The sequence below is a fragment of the Octodon degus genome, unplaced genomic scaffold (assembly GCF_000260255.1).
Source record: "Octodon degus isolate 3935 unplaced genomic scaffold, OctDeg1.0 scaffold00018, whole genome shotgun sequence".
In the NCBI taxonomy this organism is placed as follows: Eukaryota; Metazoa; Chordata; class Mammalia; order Rodentia; family Octodontidae; genus Octodon; species Octodon degus.
In genome coordinates, this window is record NW_004524594.1 from 17,815,656 (window position 1) to 17,830,074 (window position 14,419).

The window sequence follows — 14,419 nt, forward strand, 5'->3', positions numbered from 1 at the left end:
GGTGCCAGGTATTAGTTATGACTGAGGGATTGGAGACTCCTACTCTTGGATACCAAAATCCAAGGATGTGCAAGAGCTTTATATGAAACTACACCCCTTCGGCACAGAACCTAGTCACATCCTTCTGTACGCTTTCAGTCATCTCTAGACAACTCCAGAAACATGGAGGTGCACACTCTGACCCAACAGCAGGCCTGTGGGCTCCCTTCTCCAGGGAAGTCATGTGTGAAAGGTCTCCAAGAAGCACCCCTGATCCAGAAAGATGCCCTCAGCATCCAGCCCAGGCAAGAACCTGGCTGTGGATGTGGGAGTTGCCACATTGCCCCGTACCTTCAGTGTCTCTGAGCTTGGGACACACGAATAACAGCATGAATAACAGCATGACTTCTCCCTACAGCCGTATCCAGGTCGCCAGCCACAAGATGGACAGGATGCCCGTCATCTGTGACTACGGCTCAGGCTTGAGCAAGGTGGGATTTGCAGGAAATGAGGCCCCCGTGGCTGTCTTCCCAACCATCCTTGGGAAACTGCGTCATGATGTGAGTGAGGACGAGGTGTCCGTTGGGGTGGCGGTAACCCCATCCCCTCTCCCGCTGGGCTGGGCAAGGAGGTCCTTTGGGCTGGGGTGGAAGGCTTTAGAAGCGTGGGAATGCCTGCCGGTGACACAGAGAAGCTGGGCCCAGCCTGGAGTTCTGCTGCAGCTGGTCCCGGCGGGGGTGAGGACTTGTGGGGCTGGCCACTGCCCCCTGCCATTCTTCAGAGCCACTGGCTTCTGTGGAGCAGGCCGTTAGAGAAGTTAAGTTACTGTCTCAGTGGTTCTGTCCTGCTCTCAGCATAAAATATGATGAATGTTTATTTATTTTTATTTTTGAGGTTGCATTTTGTTCCTTCTCGTCATTTTGTGTAGCACTGTCTTCTGACCTTTGTTGTAGATCTTCGTTGTAGTTATAACCTTAGCACATACTGAAGTTCAGGTGCAGATCTACAAAGTCTGGATTTAGCCAGATGTGCCTGGCTTGGGTCTGGCTGCTGTGCTCAGCTCCTTCCTGCTGCTGCTCTTGGGGGTGAACCTGTTGTGCCCCTGTGACAAGATGTTCTCCTCCTGGACTAGCTGGGTGGTTCTATCCTCTACACTCTTTGCAGGGATTGTAGCTGCAGGGTTATACCCCAGGCATGTAAGCCAGGCCTGAGCTGAGCCTGGAGGGGACAAGATGGAGTAGGGGGGAGAGGCAGCTCTCCCACACACTCACCGGGTCTGGGCTAGGACTGAGTCTGGGGGTTCCTGGAACGCGGCAGAAATTCCTACTCGCCGGGCGGGCTGGGGGAGGTGCTGAGTGGTGGGGGGCGTCTCAAGGGGGTGGAAGAAGGTCTCACCCATGCTGTGCCTGGGCTGGGACCCATAGTCGGTCCCGCCGGCGCAAGGTAGCCGGAAGCTCTCCCCCACACTCCTATTTTTATTTTTTATGTATTGAGCACAGGGTCTACAGGTTCTGGTACCACATGCCATGCCGGGCACCCTGAGACAGCAATTGAGACTGAGCGTGGTGGCGTGCACCTGTAATCCCAGTGCTTGGGAGGCTGAAAACAGGAGGATCACTATGAGTCTGAGCTGGGTAGTGATCATGGCATACTTGTAGTGAGAAGCCCCAGTCAGTCCCAGACCTCTGGTCTTAGATTTCAGTCTTCAGAACTGTTGAATTGAGCCCTTGTATGATATACTACCTGAAGCCGGGTAATTCGTGAAGAACAGAGATTTATTCTCTACAGTTCTGAAGACTGAAATCTAAGACCAGAGGTCTAGATCTGCCTGAGGCTTCTTGCTACAAGCATCCCGTGGCAGAAGGTATGGGGGGAATGGAGAAAGAGAAGACTAGGACCAAGGGGAAAGCTCTTCCTTTTATCAGGAATCTGTTGGATAACATCAACAGCATTTTTAAATGTAAGAGGCATTTGTAGCTCGCAGGATCATAGGTACAAAGAACTGGGCTCACTCTGTTGGGCTGAGGCTTCTTCACACGTCCCTGAATCAGCTGGTCAGCTGTAGAAATCCTGTCAGAAAGGACTGGCTTAGGAGTCTTATGAGTCTGTCTGTTGCTTTGTATGTTTGCTCAGGCTGTCCTAACAGAGCGCCACAGACAGGGGACGTAAACAGGTGTCACTGTCTCACACTCTGGAGGCTGGAAGTCCAAGGTCAGAGCATGGGCAGTGCACGTCCCCCTGAGGCCTCTGTTCTTACTTGCAGGTAATTTTTTCTCCCTGTGTCCTCTTATGTGGCTGTTCTTTATGTCTGTGTCACGACTTCCTCTTATAGGATCCCAGTGAAATCTGTTAGGGTCCTGCCTAGTGACCTCTGTATAACTTGGCTACCTACCAAGACTCCATTTCCAAATATCATCCCATAATGAGGTCCAAGAATTAGGAATCCAACATGTGATTTGGGGTCATGTTCAATCAGTAGATGCTTTAAGCACTGGTACAAGTCATAATGTCAAAGGCTTAGAAGATCTGGGGTTGGATCTGGCCCAAGACTCAGAAGTCTCTTTCCTTGGAAGCTGTAGCTTATCTTCAGCTGGGCCATCTAGAACCAAGTGGGTGCATACCATAGGCCTGCCAGAACCAGAGAGGGACTGGGCAGAGAGGTGGGAGGAGGCTGGCATCGGAGAAGTGTCCTAGTCATGCTCCTGGAAACCAGTTTGGTGTGTTAGCAGTTTCTGTTGAAATTGAGCCAGGGAGCTTCCCAGAAGGGCCTCCCAAGCTCCCAAAATAAAGTCTTTGTTGCTAGTGATGGCTGCTGGCTTTCCTGAGACCGGGAGCAGGTGAGCACCAGAGATAAGAGGATGCAGAGGGTCTGGAATAACGTACTCCACAAGTGAGAGGAGAGGTATTGCTGTGCAGTCTGTGCAACACGCAGATGAATATTTATCCATTACCACCTGAAAAGTGCCATGGGAAGAGAGTGGAATGTCCCAGCCCCACGCCCTCCCTCCCTCCTCACTGAGTCTCCCAGGAGCAGGAACTCAGGGCCCCTCTGCCCTCTCTATTCCCTGCAGAGTTTCAGTGCAAAGTTGTTCCCCCTTCCTGAAACCTGAATCTTTTGAATAGTTCTGATTAACCTAGCCAGATAGTGATGCACTGCCCCTGCCCATTTTGGAGGATTTCACCAAGTGGCTTGGAGAAGGGATGGGAGAGCAAATTAGAGGAGGGGCAGAGGCACTTAGATGGCACAGTATCGTAGCTGCCTGGCTGTCCCAGGACTGCTATAATGTGGTGCACTTCTGCTCTTCCTGAGGTCTTGGGGCACCAAGCCTTCATGCAGTGGGGCTGTGCTGTCCCAGGGCTCTAGAACAGGCTCTTTCCTGCCTTTTCTAGCTCTGGAGTCCCCAAGTATCCCTTGGCTTATGGCCTTACCACTCTAGTCTCTGGCTCTAACTTCATGGGTCCTCTTCCTGTTTTCCTTCTCTGCCTCAATCTCCCTTTGCCTTTCTGCTCCAAGGACCCTCAACATTGGATGCAGGGCCCACCTTAAGGTCAGGAGCATCTCCACTGGGGCCTTTGCCTGAATTATTTTGGCAAAGACCCTTTTTCCAAAGAAGGTCACATTCATAAGGTCCGAGGGATAGAGCTTGGACATCTCTTCCTGGGGCCACCATTCACCCTGTTGCAGCTGGCCTCTCCCTGTCACCAAGGGTTCGAACTTTATCCTTCACATTTCTGAGCTGCCCTGGCATGCTGGGGCTGCAACTCAGCAAACAACAGTTCTAGGACTTCCCCACCCACTGTTCTTGTGAGACTTTTTAAGCAGGGTTCCCTAGAGACAGACTAACAACACTAGGCGCGGGTGTCCGGTCTTGCTTTCCTGTTCTCTTCTGTGCCTCTCTTGAAGCAGCAACAAGGGCCCCAGCACCAACCCTCCCCAAGGCCCAAGTCACAACCCGAGTAGCCAATGGTACGCACCTTCTGCCCCAGCTCAGGCACAGGAGGCTCTTCTGGGCTTGGTCTGCAGCCCCGTTTGCCTGGATTACAGGCCCATTTGTTCTGCAATGTTAATGCCACTTGCACCAGTAGTATACCTCGTAGCCTAGGGAGTGTGTGTGTGTGTGTGTGTGTGTGTGTGTGTGTGTGTAGGAAGCACATGTTAGGGCTAGAGAAATAGCTTTGAGGCCTGACAAATGCAAAGTCCCAAGTTGGACCCCCCAGTACTGTATGCCATGCCGGGCGTGGTGGCAAATGCCTGTAATCCCAGCACTGGGAGGTTGAGACAGGAGGATCACTATGAGTCTGAGCTGTATAGTGAGACCACGTACTAAATAAATGAATTAAAAATTTTTTAAAAAAAGGAAACACATGTTGACTGTGCCGTCTTCCCCATCACGCATAGGGGAACTTCCCAGAATTCCCTGTGGGTGCCCAAGATCTTGGGGTGTACCCAACCCCACTCATGCTGTTTTCCTCTGTACATTCAGACCTAGAAAAAGATTAATTTATGAGCTAGATGTAAATTAACAACGTTAATTAGCAATAAAAATTAACAACATTAAGTAATAATAAAATAGAACAACGATAACATCTTGCAATAAAAGGTATACGAATGTGATCTCTTTCTTGACTCAAGATAGGTACTAAGATTTTTGGATCAACGGTAACCAAAGCCCTGGAAAGTGGCACCACAGGTACCAGGGAGCATGGCACAAAAAGCAGCACCTCAGTGAGCACAACTGAATGTGAACAGGCTGTACAGTGTCAGATGCAGAGTCCTAGCATGACAAAATCAAACTCTTTACCAAAATGGCATCAAACGATCAAGATCAATTATAAGAGCATAAGTACCCCTGCAGGCTACCCTTGGCCTCCGTTTGCTTGCTTTCCCTTGAGCCACGTCGTGTCCTTAGCCTGTGGGCTTCACCCCAGTTGGGCAGCAGCAGCGGCTCCTGCCTCTGGGAGGGGTCATGTTCCTTCCAGGTCTAAGCTCTTGGCCCCCTGCACAAGCTTGAGTTTGTACCTTTTCTTGCCTTCGCAAGGAGGCACGGAATCTCGGAGTATCCTCGGGGCTTCCGTATCCCACCCTTCACCTAGTAATCCACGCTGGCAGCCAAGATGGCAGCAAGGCCACTGGTGGGAGGGCCGGAGGGAATCCAGAAGCATCGCCCAAAGTCACTCATCCAGGGCAGCCTGAGCGGCTACCTTGACCTGCAGGCCACCCGGTCTTGGGACACCAGGCAGCATACTGTGCAGCCTCAGAGAGGGCAATGAGGCTCCTTCCACAAGTGCACAACCACACATGGGGAAGGGCCAGCTGGGGAGTGTCAGAGAAGCCATTATAGTACTAATCACCCTCCTGTCCTGCGACCCTGTTGGCACCTTTTCCCCATAACACTCCTGTCCCGAGATCATGCTCCCTGCAGGCTTATCCACCCAGCTGCTGAGCGTGGCCTTTTCTGAAGACCCAGGACTCCCTTGACCATGAGTCTGGACCTGGAGCTCCCCTTGCTGACCTCTCTTGTCACGCATGGTAGCCCACGACCCTGCTTATCTGACTCCTCTCTTTCACTTGGGGTCCACATGGGCATCCATTTGATGGCTCCGCATCCTTGTTTCCTGTCCATTTTCATCCACAAGGAGTCACTCCCCACTGACATCTTGCACCTTTAATCCCAGCTCAGTATCTGGTTCTGGGCAGGCCCAGATGAATACACCAGAAAACCGGTGCATCCCAAGTGGCAGAAGGAAAACTTGCACACCCTTGAAGGCCACCAGGTGCATCTTCCCAAAAGCTAGGACTTAAATCACACTCTAGTCCTTTTCCAAAACCTCCTCTTGGCCACTGCTGAAACTGTACATGGGTCTGGAGAGGCTCCTTCGTGCTCACGCTGTGGCCTGGGCCCTTCCTGTTTTTATTCATGTTGGCTGATTGCAGCTGAGCCCCGCCTCCCTCCCCTGCCCTGCACTGTTCCATCCTGCCATATTTTCCAGACTATGTTGAAGGGAATGGAAGAGAAAGACTGGTTTATGGGAGATGATGCCCAGAAAAAGAGAGAAGAAATTATTCTGCAGTACCCCATCTCCCGGGGAGCCATCCACAGCTGGAACAACCTGGAGAAGGTGGGTCACAGCTTCTACTAGGAGGACCTGGCCAAGGACGCCCTACCATGGCCTCAGCACTAAGGAAAGGGTCTTTGGCCAGGCATGGAGTACTGTGTCACAGCTCTTAGCTCTTTCTCCCTCTGGACATCTCATAGTCTCAACTATTCTGCAGTCAGGAGACCTCAGTTTGAATCCTGTCTCCACTGCCTATTATTGAAGTCACTTGGGACACTAGCTCTAGCCTCTGTGATCCTCGGTTTCCTTGTCTTAAAGACAGATAGAATTGCTTTTACCATACTGCTGCTGTGGGGATTAAAGGACACAATGGAAAAGAGATCCTTAGTCTGAATGAAGAAATAATATATAAAGTGAAATCAAACCTCTTTCTGGCATAACCAGTGGTTCTGATCAGGGCCTCCCTGTGTGTTTGAACAGGTTTCGACTGTCTTAGAAGACATACCATAGTCAGATAGTTTAAACCATAGAAATCCATCACCTCACAGTCCTGGAGGCTAATCCAAGATCGAGACCACAAGGCTAGTTTTTAATGTCACAGATATGTCTGCATCTGTACAGCCAAAGCATCGGCTCTGGTTGTGGCTCTGAGTGTGGAGGGGATGCAGACACTGGAGCTGTGTAGACTGACTTTGGAATGTGCGGGGGGCCCCCAGCTTCCCATGCCCTTTCCCACTGGGTTGTTGGCCCCTCCCCTCCCCTGTATGGGGCTCACCCTGTCTACCTACATCTTGGGGACTGGTCCTGTGCCTGCAATCAGTGCCAGCTCTGAGTTTAAAGTTGTTAGCCTAGTACAGTGTCCCCAGAGGAACCCCTTTCTATGATGTCAATGCCCCTACTCATCTCTGATTCACCCACCCACATCCCAGGATAGGTTGCCATCCCCTGCTTCAAACAATCAGCGCATTAAGGTATGAGTCCACTTGGATTTTGTCACTGCATAGGTGCTGCAATGCCTTGTGTGTCTGCAGCCTCACGGTGCTTCCACAGCCTGAGTTTCTGAATGCCTTTTACCAGCAGACTGCCCCTGCATCATGCACAGAGCTTCCCATCATACACAGAGCTTTCCATCATGCACAGAGCTTCTCCCCCAAGGAGCAGGCAGGAATACCACAGCATTGTTTGTGAAGCCCTACTGTGTGCTGTGGTCTACACTAGGTGACACAGTCTGAACTGTGCACCTCTGGAATTATATCCCAGAATTCTGACCTTTAGTCTCCTGGAATGTGACTGAATTTGAAGACTTGGCCTCTAAAGAGGTGATTAAGTGAAAATGGAGTCTTTTGGGTGGGTCCAAAAGATTTAGGTCCTTCTAAGAAGAGGAGATCAGGGTGCAGACACCCACAGGAAGGAGATGCCATCTGCAAGCTAAAGAGAGGTCTCAGGAAGGACCAGCCCTGTGGACACCTAGGTCCGGGACCTCCAGGCTCCAGGATGTGGGACCATGACTGCTATAGGAGTCGCTGGCTGTCGGGTTTGATAGGAAGTAGACACATCAGGCTTTTCAATAAAGTTGTCAACTAATCTCACAATCCCCTCTGAGATAGGACCATGTTCCATTTTAAAGATGGGGGCACAGGCCCATGAAGGCCACCCTGTGTGTGGCAGAGCTTCTGCCAATGCTGGGCTCTCCCCGTGCAGAGCCAGCCTGCCTGGTTGCAGACTCTCCCCACGCTGTGGGTGCAGATGTCCACGGGGTCAGACCCGAGGTCCTCTAGGGAGCACCGTGCCTCCTGGCTGCGTTTCCCCCACTTCGTCCTCTAGGCCTGGCATATAGTTGAGGCTGTGTGTCCCGCCCATAGTCACGGTCTACCTTCCCTGTGATGTCATCCAGTCACAGCGCTCTGACCCTGCCCCAGAGGCTGCAGATGCTGCGCCAGACACAGTAACCTTTAGGTATCCGTGGGAATTGTTTCCAGGACCTCTTCAGATCCTAAACTCAAAGGACTGGGGCTGGGGAGATAGCTCAGCAGTATAAGCACTTGCCTGGTAAGCACAGGGTCCTGAGTTCAATCCTTGTTACTGGAAAAAAAAAATCCAAGGACCAGAGAGTGGAATAGTAGTACGTACATATAACCCACATATACCCTTCTGTATACTTCACATAAGCCCTCTGTGATTTATGATACCTACTACAGTAGAAAGGTCATGTATGTAACTATTTTGCATTGTTTAGAGAGTAATGGCAAGAAAAAGGTTTTGCACATGCGTAGTACGGACACATTATTGTTGTTTGAGTCTTGGGATGTGAAGCACATGGATTCAAAAGCCAACTGTACTGTTTCATCTGATATAGAAAGAAAAGGAAGGAAGAAAAGATAGAAAAAAGAAGAAAGATATAAATGAGAAGTGGATGACAGATGAATTGGGTAGATGGATAATAGAGATAAAAGAAATACATTAATATGAGAGGGAGGGGGAGAGAGAGAGAGGGAGAGAGAGAGAAACAGAGAGAGAGAGACAGAGAGAGAGAGACAGAGACAGAGAGACAGAGACAGAGAGACAGCGCTGACACTCTGCGAGCAGCCAGACTCTCCTCCATCCTCACAGCAGCCCTCTTTGCCCTGCCCTGTCCCCCTAGATTTGGCATCACTCCTTCTACCAGGTGCTCCACATCCCCCCTGAAGAGCACCCGCTGATGGTGACTGAGCCACCTTTAAACTCAACATCCACCAGAGAGAGAGCATGCCAGGTAAAGGGCCAGGCAGAGGGTGAAGGGTGGGTGGCATCAGGCAGCCCAGGGGCCCTGCACAGAAGGCAGAGTCCTCCTGGGGGCTGGAGTGGGGCCAGGTGGGTGCCACAGAAGTCCCTGTTGGCCGCAGGCGCGCTCACGTCACCCGAATCTCCTAATGAGGGCGCTGATGGGCTAATTAAGCAGCAGCAAGGCTCATCCATCTGGCCCAGTGCCCCTGAGCCTAGCGCTGTCTCCTGCACTGAACAGCAACCTGCAGGGCAGGCCCAGGCCAAGTGCCACCTGCACGTGGCACGGCATGCCCAGGGTGAGGCGCTGGCCTGGTGAAAGGAAGCCCAAAGTGCTAGGCTTGCCCACAGACAGGACACAGCAAAACACTCACTGTCCCCAAGGCCCTTGGCAGCTGGAGGAGGCTGATGGCAAGGCCACCTTCACTCCAGGAGCACGGCGTTCCTCACTGTACAGGACAGAAAAGAGTACTAGGTGTGTACATGTACAGAGGGAACCAGCTCGTGTGGCTTCTGCCATCACGACTGGAAACCCAGGAGGGCAATAGCACTGCCTCCTTCTGAAGGCCCAGAAGAGCTACCATCCAGTGTAAGCCTGAAGGCCAGAGGTTCAAGTCCTAAGTCTGAGGCAGGTGTGACCTCCCCCAGGCCCCGTTCTTCTCTGAGAATGCACCAGCCACCCATGCTGGAGAGGGCCACCTGCTTCCCTCAGCGCACTGACCCAGTGTCAGTCTCACTCAAGGACACGCCCTGGACACACCGCCATGATGCTTCCCAAACGTCTGCGTCTGCTGAGCCTGGGCAGGTCGACCCATGGAACTGAACTATGGCAACAGTCATGGGGTGGGCACACTGCCTCTCCCTGTGTGTCCCTCCACTCCCTGGGCCGCTGCATGCCTCTCTGCCCCAGATCCACCCAGCTTATGTCGGAGGCCAGCACAAGACCAGAGGAACATCCATCCAGGCTTCGCCTGCAGAAGTTGATAAGAAAATTCCACTCATAACACCTTACTTCATAGTGAAAGAAGTGTGGAGGCTGGGGGGATAGCTCAGCTGCTTAGGCACCTGCCTGGCAAGGGCAAGGTCCTGAGTTCGATTGCTGGTACAAAAAAAATTTGCTAACTTGGATGCTGTAGTGTGCCATGGCTGATAACAAAGCCATTGCCACCTTAAGTCCTAAAGAGCAGTAGTGGTCACCCAGAGAGGGGGGCCTCACCCAGGAACTGTGGTATCGGAAGAGGGACCTTGCTTGAAGTGAGCAGGACCATCAAAGCCCTACCTCCCAGGTGGGGGTCTGGTAAGGATCTGGCATCCCTGTCTCTTTCTGGTACCTCCACGGGTAGAACCCAAAGGGCTACCCAGGAGAAGTACCCAGGATTCCACCTAGGTAGAGGGCAGTGAGGGCTCGGCCTCCACTTCTCCCTCATTCAGCACCCACCCAGTGGGGCACCCGTCCCCAGCAACGTCCCTCTGTGCAGCTGCCTGACTGCCACGGTCCCAGAAGATTGGAACAACTGAGCAGGGCAGAGTCCAGTTTGCTCCTGGAAGATGTCGCTGTGCTAACAGAAGTTAGGGGCCCATGGCTGAGAAGACAGTGCAGCCAGCAGCCAAGGTACCGAGGAAGGTCTGGCACTGGGGCCTCTGGTTCTGGCCCCAGCTCTGCTAATGCATATGATGTCAGGTAGCTCAGTGGCCCTCCATCGGGCTTGGCTTCTTCAACAGAAGGTGAATCATGGAATCTTCCTGGGGCTGTGGTGAGGATGGAATGAATTAATGCCCTCAAAACCCCAGATCTTCCTCCATATTGAACCATCAGCAAATGCTGCCCCTCCTGTCTGGGGCCTGGCTTTCCTCATCTGGGTAGCAAGTGTGGACTGTGGGGACCCCAGGACCCTCTAGACCCTCCACATCCTGGGACCTGGGTGCTCCACAGTGCACAGTGAGGGCTGAAGCTGGTGCTTCTCTTTGTGATCTCGAGGGGGCAGGACTCTGGTTCCATCACAAAAGCTGTCCTCCCGTCAGGAGCACCACACTCACATGCCCCTCACCTGTAGATGCCCACCGGTGGGGTAAATAAAGCCACTACAGCTCAGCATGAGCTGGTCTTCAGACAGATGTGTTGGCCCTTTAGGTCAATCCCCAAGCCCAGCCTGAATGATCTGCCCAGTGATCTGGGTATGTATCTTACGAGCAACATGTTCAAGGAGGCATCCAGCCATGCATGATATCAGTTTCTAAAACACCACCTTGGGCCCATGTTAAGGTCCTGCCCGAGGCCATTCGGCGCCCCCTGGAGCAGCTGAAGAAGTCCATCTCCCATCACTGTCCTTGTGAGACACTCAGGCTCTGAGGCCACAGTGCCAGTGCCAATCTCTCTGGGGCCAGGTGCCAGACACACAGGGGACAGCCCCCCCCCCCAAGTCAGGAGCCCAGGAAGTAGAACTTCTGTGAGGGAGCCTGTGAAACCCCCCTGTAGGGCTGCTCATTGTCACAGCGCGTGGGCGCGGGTCTCTGTGTGGGCTGCCTGGCACCCTATCCTTCCTTAGAGAGCGGGCAGGAGAGTCCTGCCTTTCTTCTGGCTGAGTGGCTAGAAAAGCGACTGCAGTGACCCCAACAGCTGAAGCGAGCCTCGGGTCACGTGAAACACAGCATGATGATCTTACGGGTGCCACCTGTGTGTGGTCCTCTCTGCCACCTGCTCATTCATATTTTTGCCTGTGGGTCTCATACGCACAAAGTGGGTATCCTGTACCTGGGCAGGCAAAGCCAAGTGCCTCACACCTGGTCACTCCTTCTGATGCTGGTATCCAGGGGGCACCTAAAACTATGCTTCTGAAATAAACACGGTCTGGACAAGATGTCCAGCATGTAGTTACTGCATGGGAGCTGTTAGCTGTGGTTGCCTCCGTCATCATGAAAGACAGCTCCTTCCAAATCAAAAGGTGGCAGTTTCATGGCACCGCACACCCCTCAGCCGCAGAAGGAAGAATGTGTTCCCGCAAGACAACTGCCTGTCCACAGAGGCCTCCTCTCAAGACCCAGCCGTGACTAACCAGCGAGCCTTTCTGGTGTCCTAATGCAATAAGTCACCATGGTCACAGGAGCCCTATAGGTGGTGAGCCCATTTTACAGACTAGGAGTCAGGGCCCAGGAATGGTTATGGCAGAGGCAGCAGGAGGATGCTGTGCTTTCGGCCTGGCCTGGATTGCTCTAGGCCCAGCGCCTGTTGCAGGAGGGACCCAGGCTGACCTAGAGGTGTGAGCTGGAGCCTTGCCTGCTCTGTCTGCACTCCCAGCTCTCAGCTGCTAATCTTCCTCCCTAGATCCTGTTCGAGACCTTCAATGTGCCTGCCCTGTCCTTAATCAATCAAGGAGTCCTTTCACTATATGGTGCTGGCCTAACTTCTGGTGAGTGGCCCTGTGAGAGCCCCGCCCACACATCCTGTCCCTGTGACTGGTGACTGGTGATGCGCTATAACATACAGCCCAGTCCCTCCCTAACAAAATCAAAGACAAAAGTCCCACTCCCTGACCCCTTTCTTGATTCCCTCCCCTTTCATTCCTCCTGGTTAAATCCACCCCTCCCCGACTGGTGCTCTTTAACAGCTTTACTGACATGTAATTGACAGACAATAAACCACACAGGTTTTAGGCATACAGTTTACCAAGTTCTCACAAAACCATCACAACCGACATTATGAACCTACCCATTGCTCCTGAAGTCCCTCTTGTACCATCACTCTTCCTGTTTCTGCCTGTCCCGATAGAGGAGTTTGCATTTTCCAGAATGGTATATAAAGGGAACTCTGAGGCAAGTGCTCTATTTTGTGTGTCTTTTATCTACTGTGCATAATTATTTGGAGATTCATCTGTGCTGTTGTTTGTATCAATAGTCCATTTCTTTTTATTGCTGAGTAGTGTTCCATTTTGTGAATGCACCCTGCTTTGTCTATTCATCCATGAATGGCTATTTGGGTCATTTCCAGTTTGGGGCTATTATAAATAGAGTTGCTGTGGACATCCATGTGCAAGTCTTTGCATGGTTATATGCTCTCATTTCTTTTGGATAATTACCTACAAGGGAAATGGCTTAAATGGCTCGGTCCTATGACAGATGTATGCTTAACTTTCAAAAAAAAAAAAAAAAAAAAAAAAGATAGCTCTGTAGAATAAGTGCTTGCCTGGCAAGCAAAAGGTCCTGAGTTCAATCCCAGGTACCATTCAAAAAAAAAAAAAAAAAAAAGAAGTCTGCCTAACTGGTTGCCGAGGTAGCTGCACCATTTTGCACTCCCATGGCCATTTGGAAAGCTCCAGCCCCTCCACACCTTCTGTCACTTGTGTGCTCACCCTCTGATTTGTGGCCATTCCAGGAGGAGAGCAGCAAGGTCTTCCGGGGTCTCTACTCACATAACCCCAGTGATCAGTGATGTTGAACACGGTTTCTTGTACTTTTTGCCATGTATGTGTAGTAATCACTTTCCTCTCACTGGGATAAAACACCTGGGACCCACAGCTCAATGGAGGTTTAGTTTGAATCAAGCATTCAGTCCATGGTCAGCAGGCTCCAAAACACAAGCAGCACGGTGAAAGGTTATGGCAGCCAGGAAGCAGAGAGAGAAGGGAGGAGCCGTGGCCAGGAACAGACCCACCTCCAACCAGACCCCACCTCCTGAAGCCACAGTCATCCAGGAACTCATCAAAGGATGAACCCTCCCATGAGTATAGCGTTCTCACTATCCAGTCATCCCCAAACACTCATGACTTTGGCAGGTGAGCTTAGATTTAAACCTTAGCAGCATATATGTACTTCAGAAAAGTAGTTTTTTCAGTGCTTTGCCAAGTTCATCTAGGTGTCCTATCCTCTTTTTCTTTTCTTGATTCAAGTCTTCCACCAAGTGTGAGCTCTGCAAACATGCGCCCCTTTCCACAGCTTCACTTCACATTCTCAGCGTGGTGTCTTCGGAAGAGTAGAAGCCTTTGATTTCATAAAATTTTATTTATTTTTTGCTTTGGGATCATGCATTTAATATCATATCTAATAAAGAGATGTGGAGCTTTTTGGCTATATTTTGTGTTAGGTAGCTTTCCATTGCTGGCACAAATGACCTGGGAAATTCAATTTAAAGCAGGAAGAGTTTATAGTTTGGCTGGTGAGAGTGTTTAGTTCATAATCAATGAACTGCATTGCTTTGAGGCCAGTGGTGGGGCAGAGCATCAGGGTGGAAGGGCATGGCCAGGGAAATCATGAGTTACTCATCTCATGATGACAAGAGAGCAAGGAAGGGACCTAAGACAATACAAACATATCAAAGACCTACTTCCTCCTATCCCCATAGATCTTCTTCTTCCTGCCACAGCCTATCTACTAAAGTTTCCTCCACCACCCAAGAGCCTACTAAGCTATTATCCATCCATAAATGAATTAAGCCAACAATGACTCCAGAACACCTTGTGACTCAATCTACCACCCGGAGGCCACAGGTCAGAGCACTGCTGCCCTGAGGACCAAGCCCTTGGCAAACGAGCTTTTGGGAGACACTCTAGATCTCAACCACAACAGTTTTCTTCCGGACCCTCTCCCGCCACCTCGGGCCACCCCCCACCCCTCCCGCCGAGTAGGAATT

At 51.4% G+C, this 14,419-nt stretch overlaps 1 protein-coding gene across 1 annotated transcript in view; it reads left to right on the forward strand.

Annotated features, from left to right (window-relative positions):
• The first annotated feature begins 368 nt into the window (after positions 1-368).
• Positions 369-14,419, forward strand: part of LOC105741644 (actin-85C-like) — a 39,451-nt gene continuing 25,400 nt past the window's right edge. The window contains exons 1-4 of the mRNA XM_023710589.1: positions 369-539; positions 5,971-6,099; positions 8,678-8,788; positions 12,119-12,203. Of these exons, the coding sequence (XP_023566357.1) occupies positions 369-539; positions 5,971-6,099; positions 8,678-8,788; positions 12,119-12,203 (496 nt within the window). The remainder of the gene's footprint in view (positions 540-5,970; positions 6,100-8,677; positions 8,789-12,118; positions 12,204-14,419) is intronic.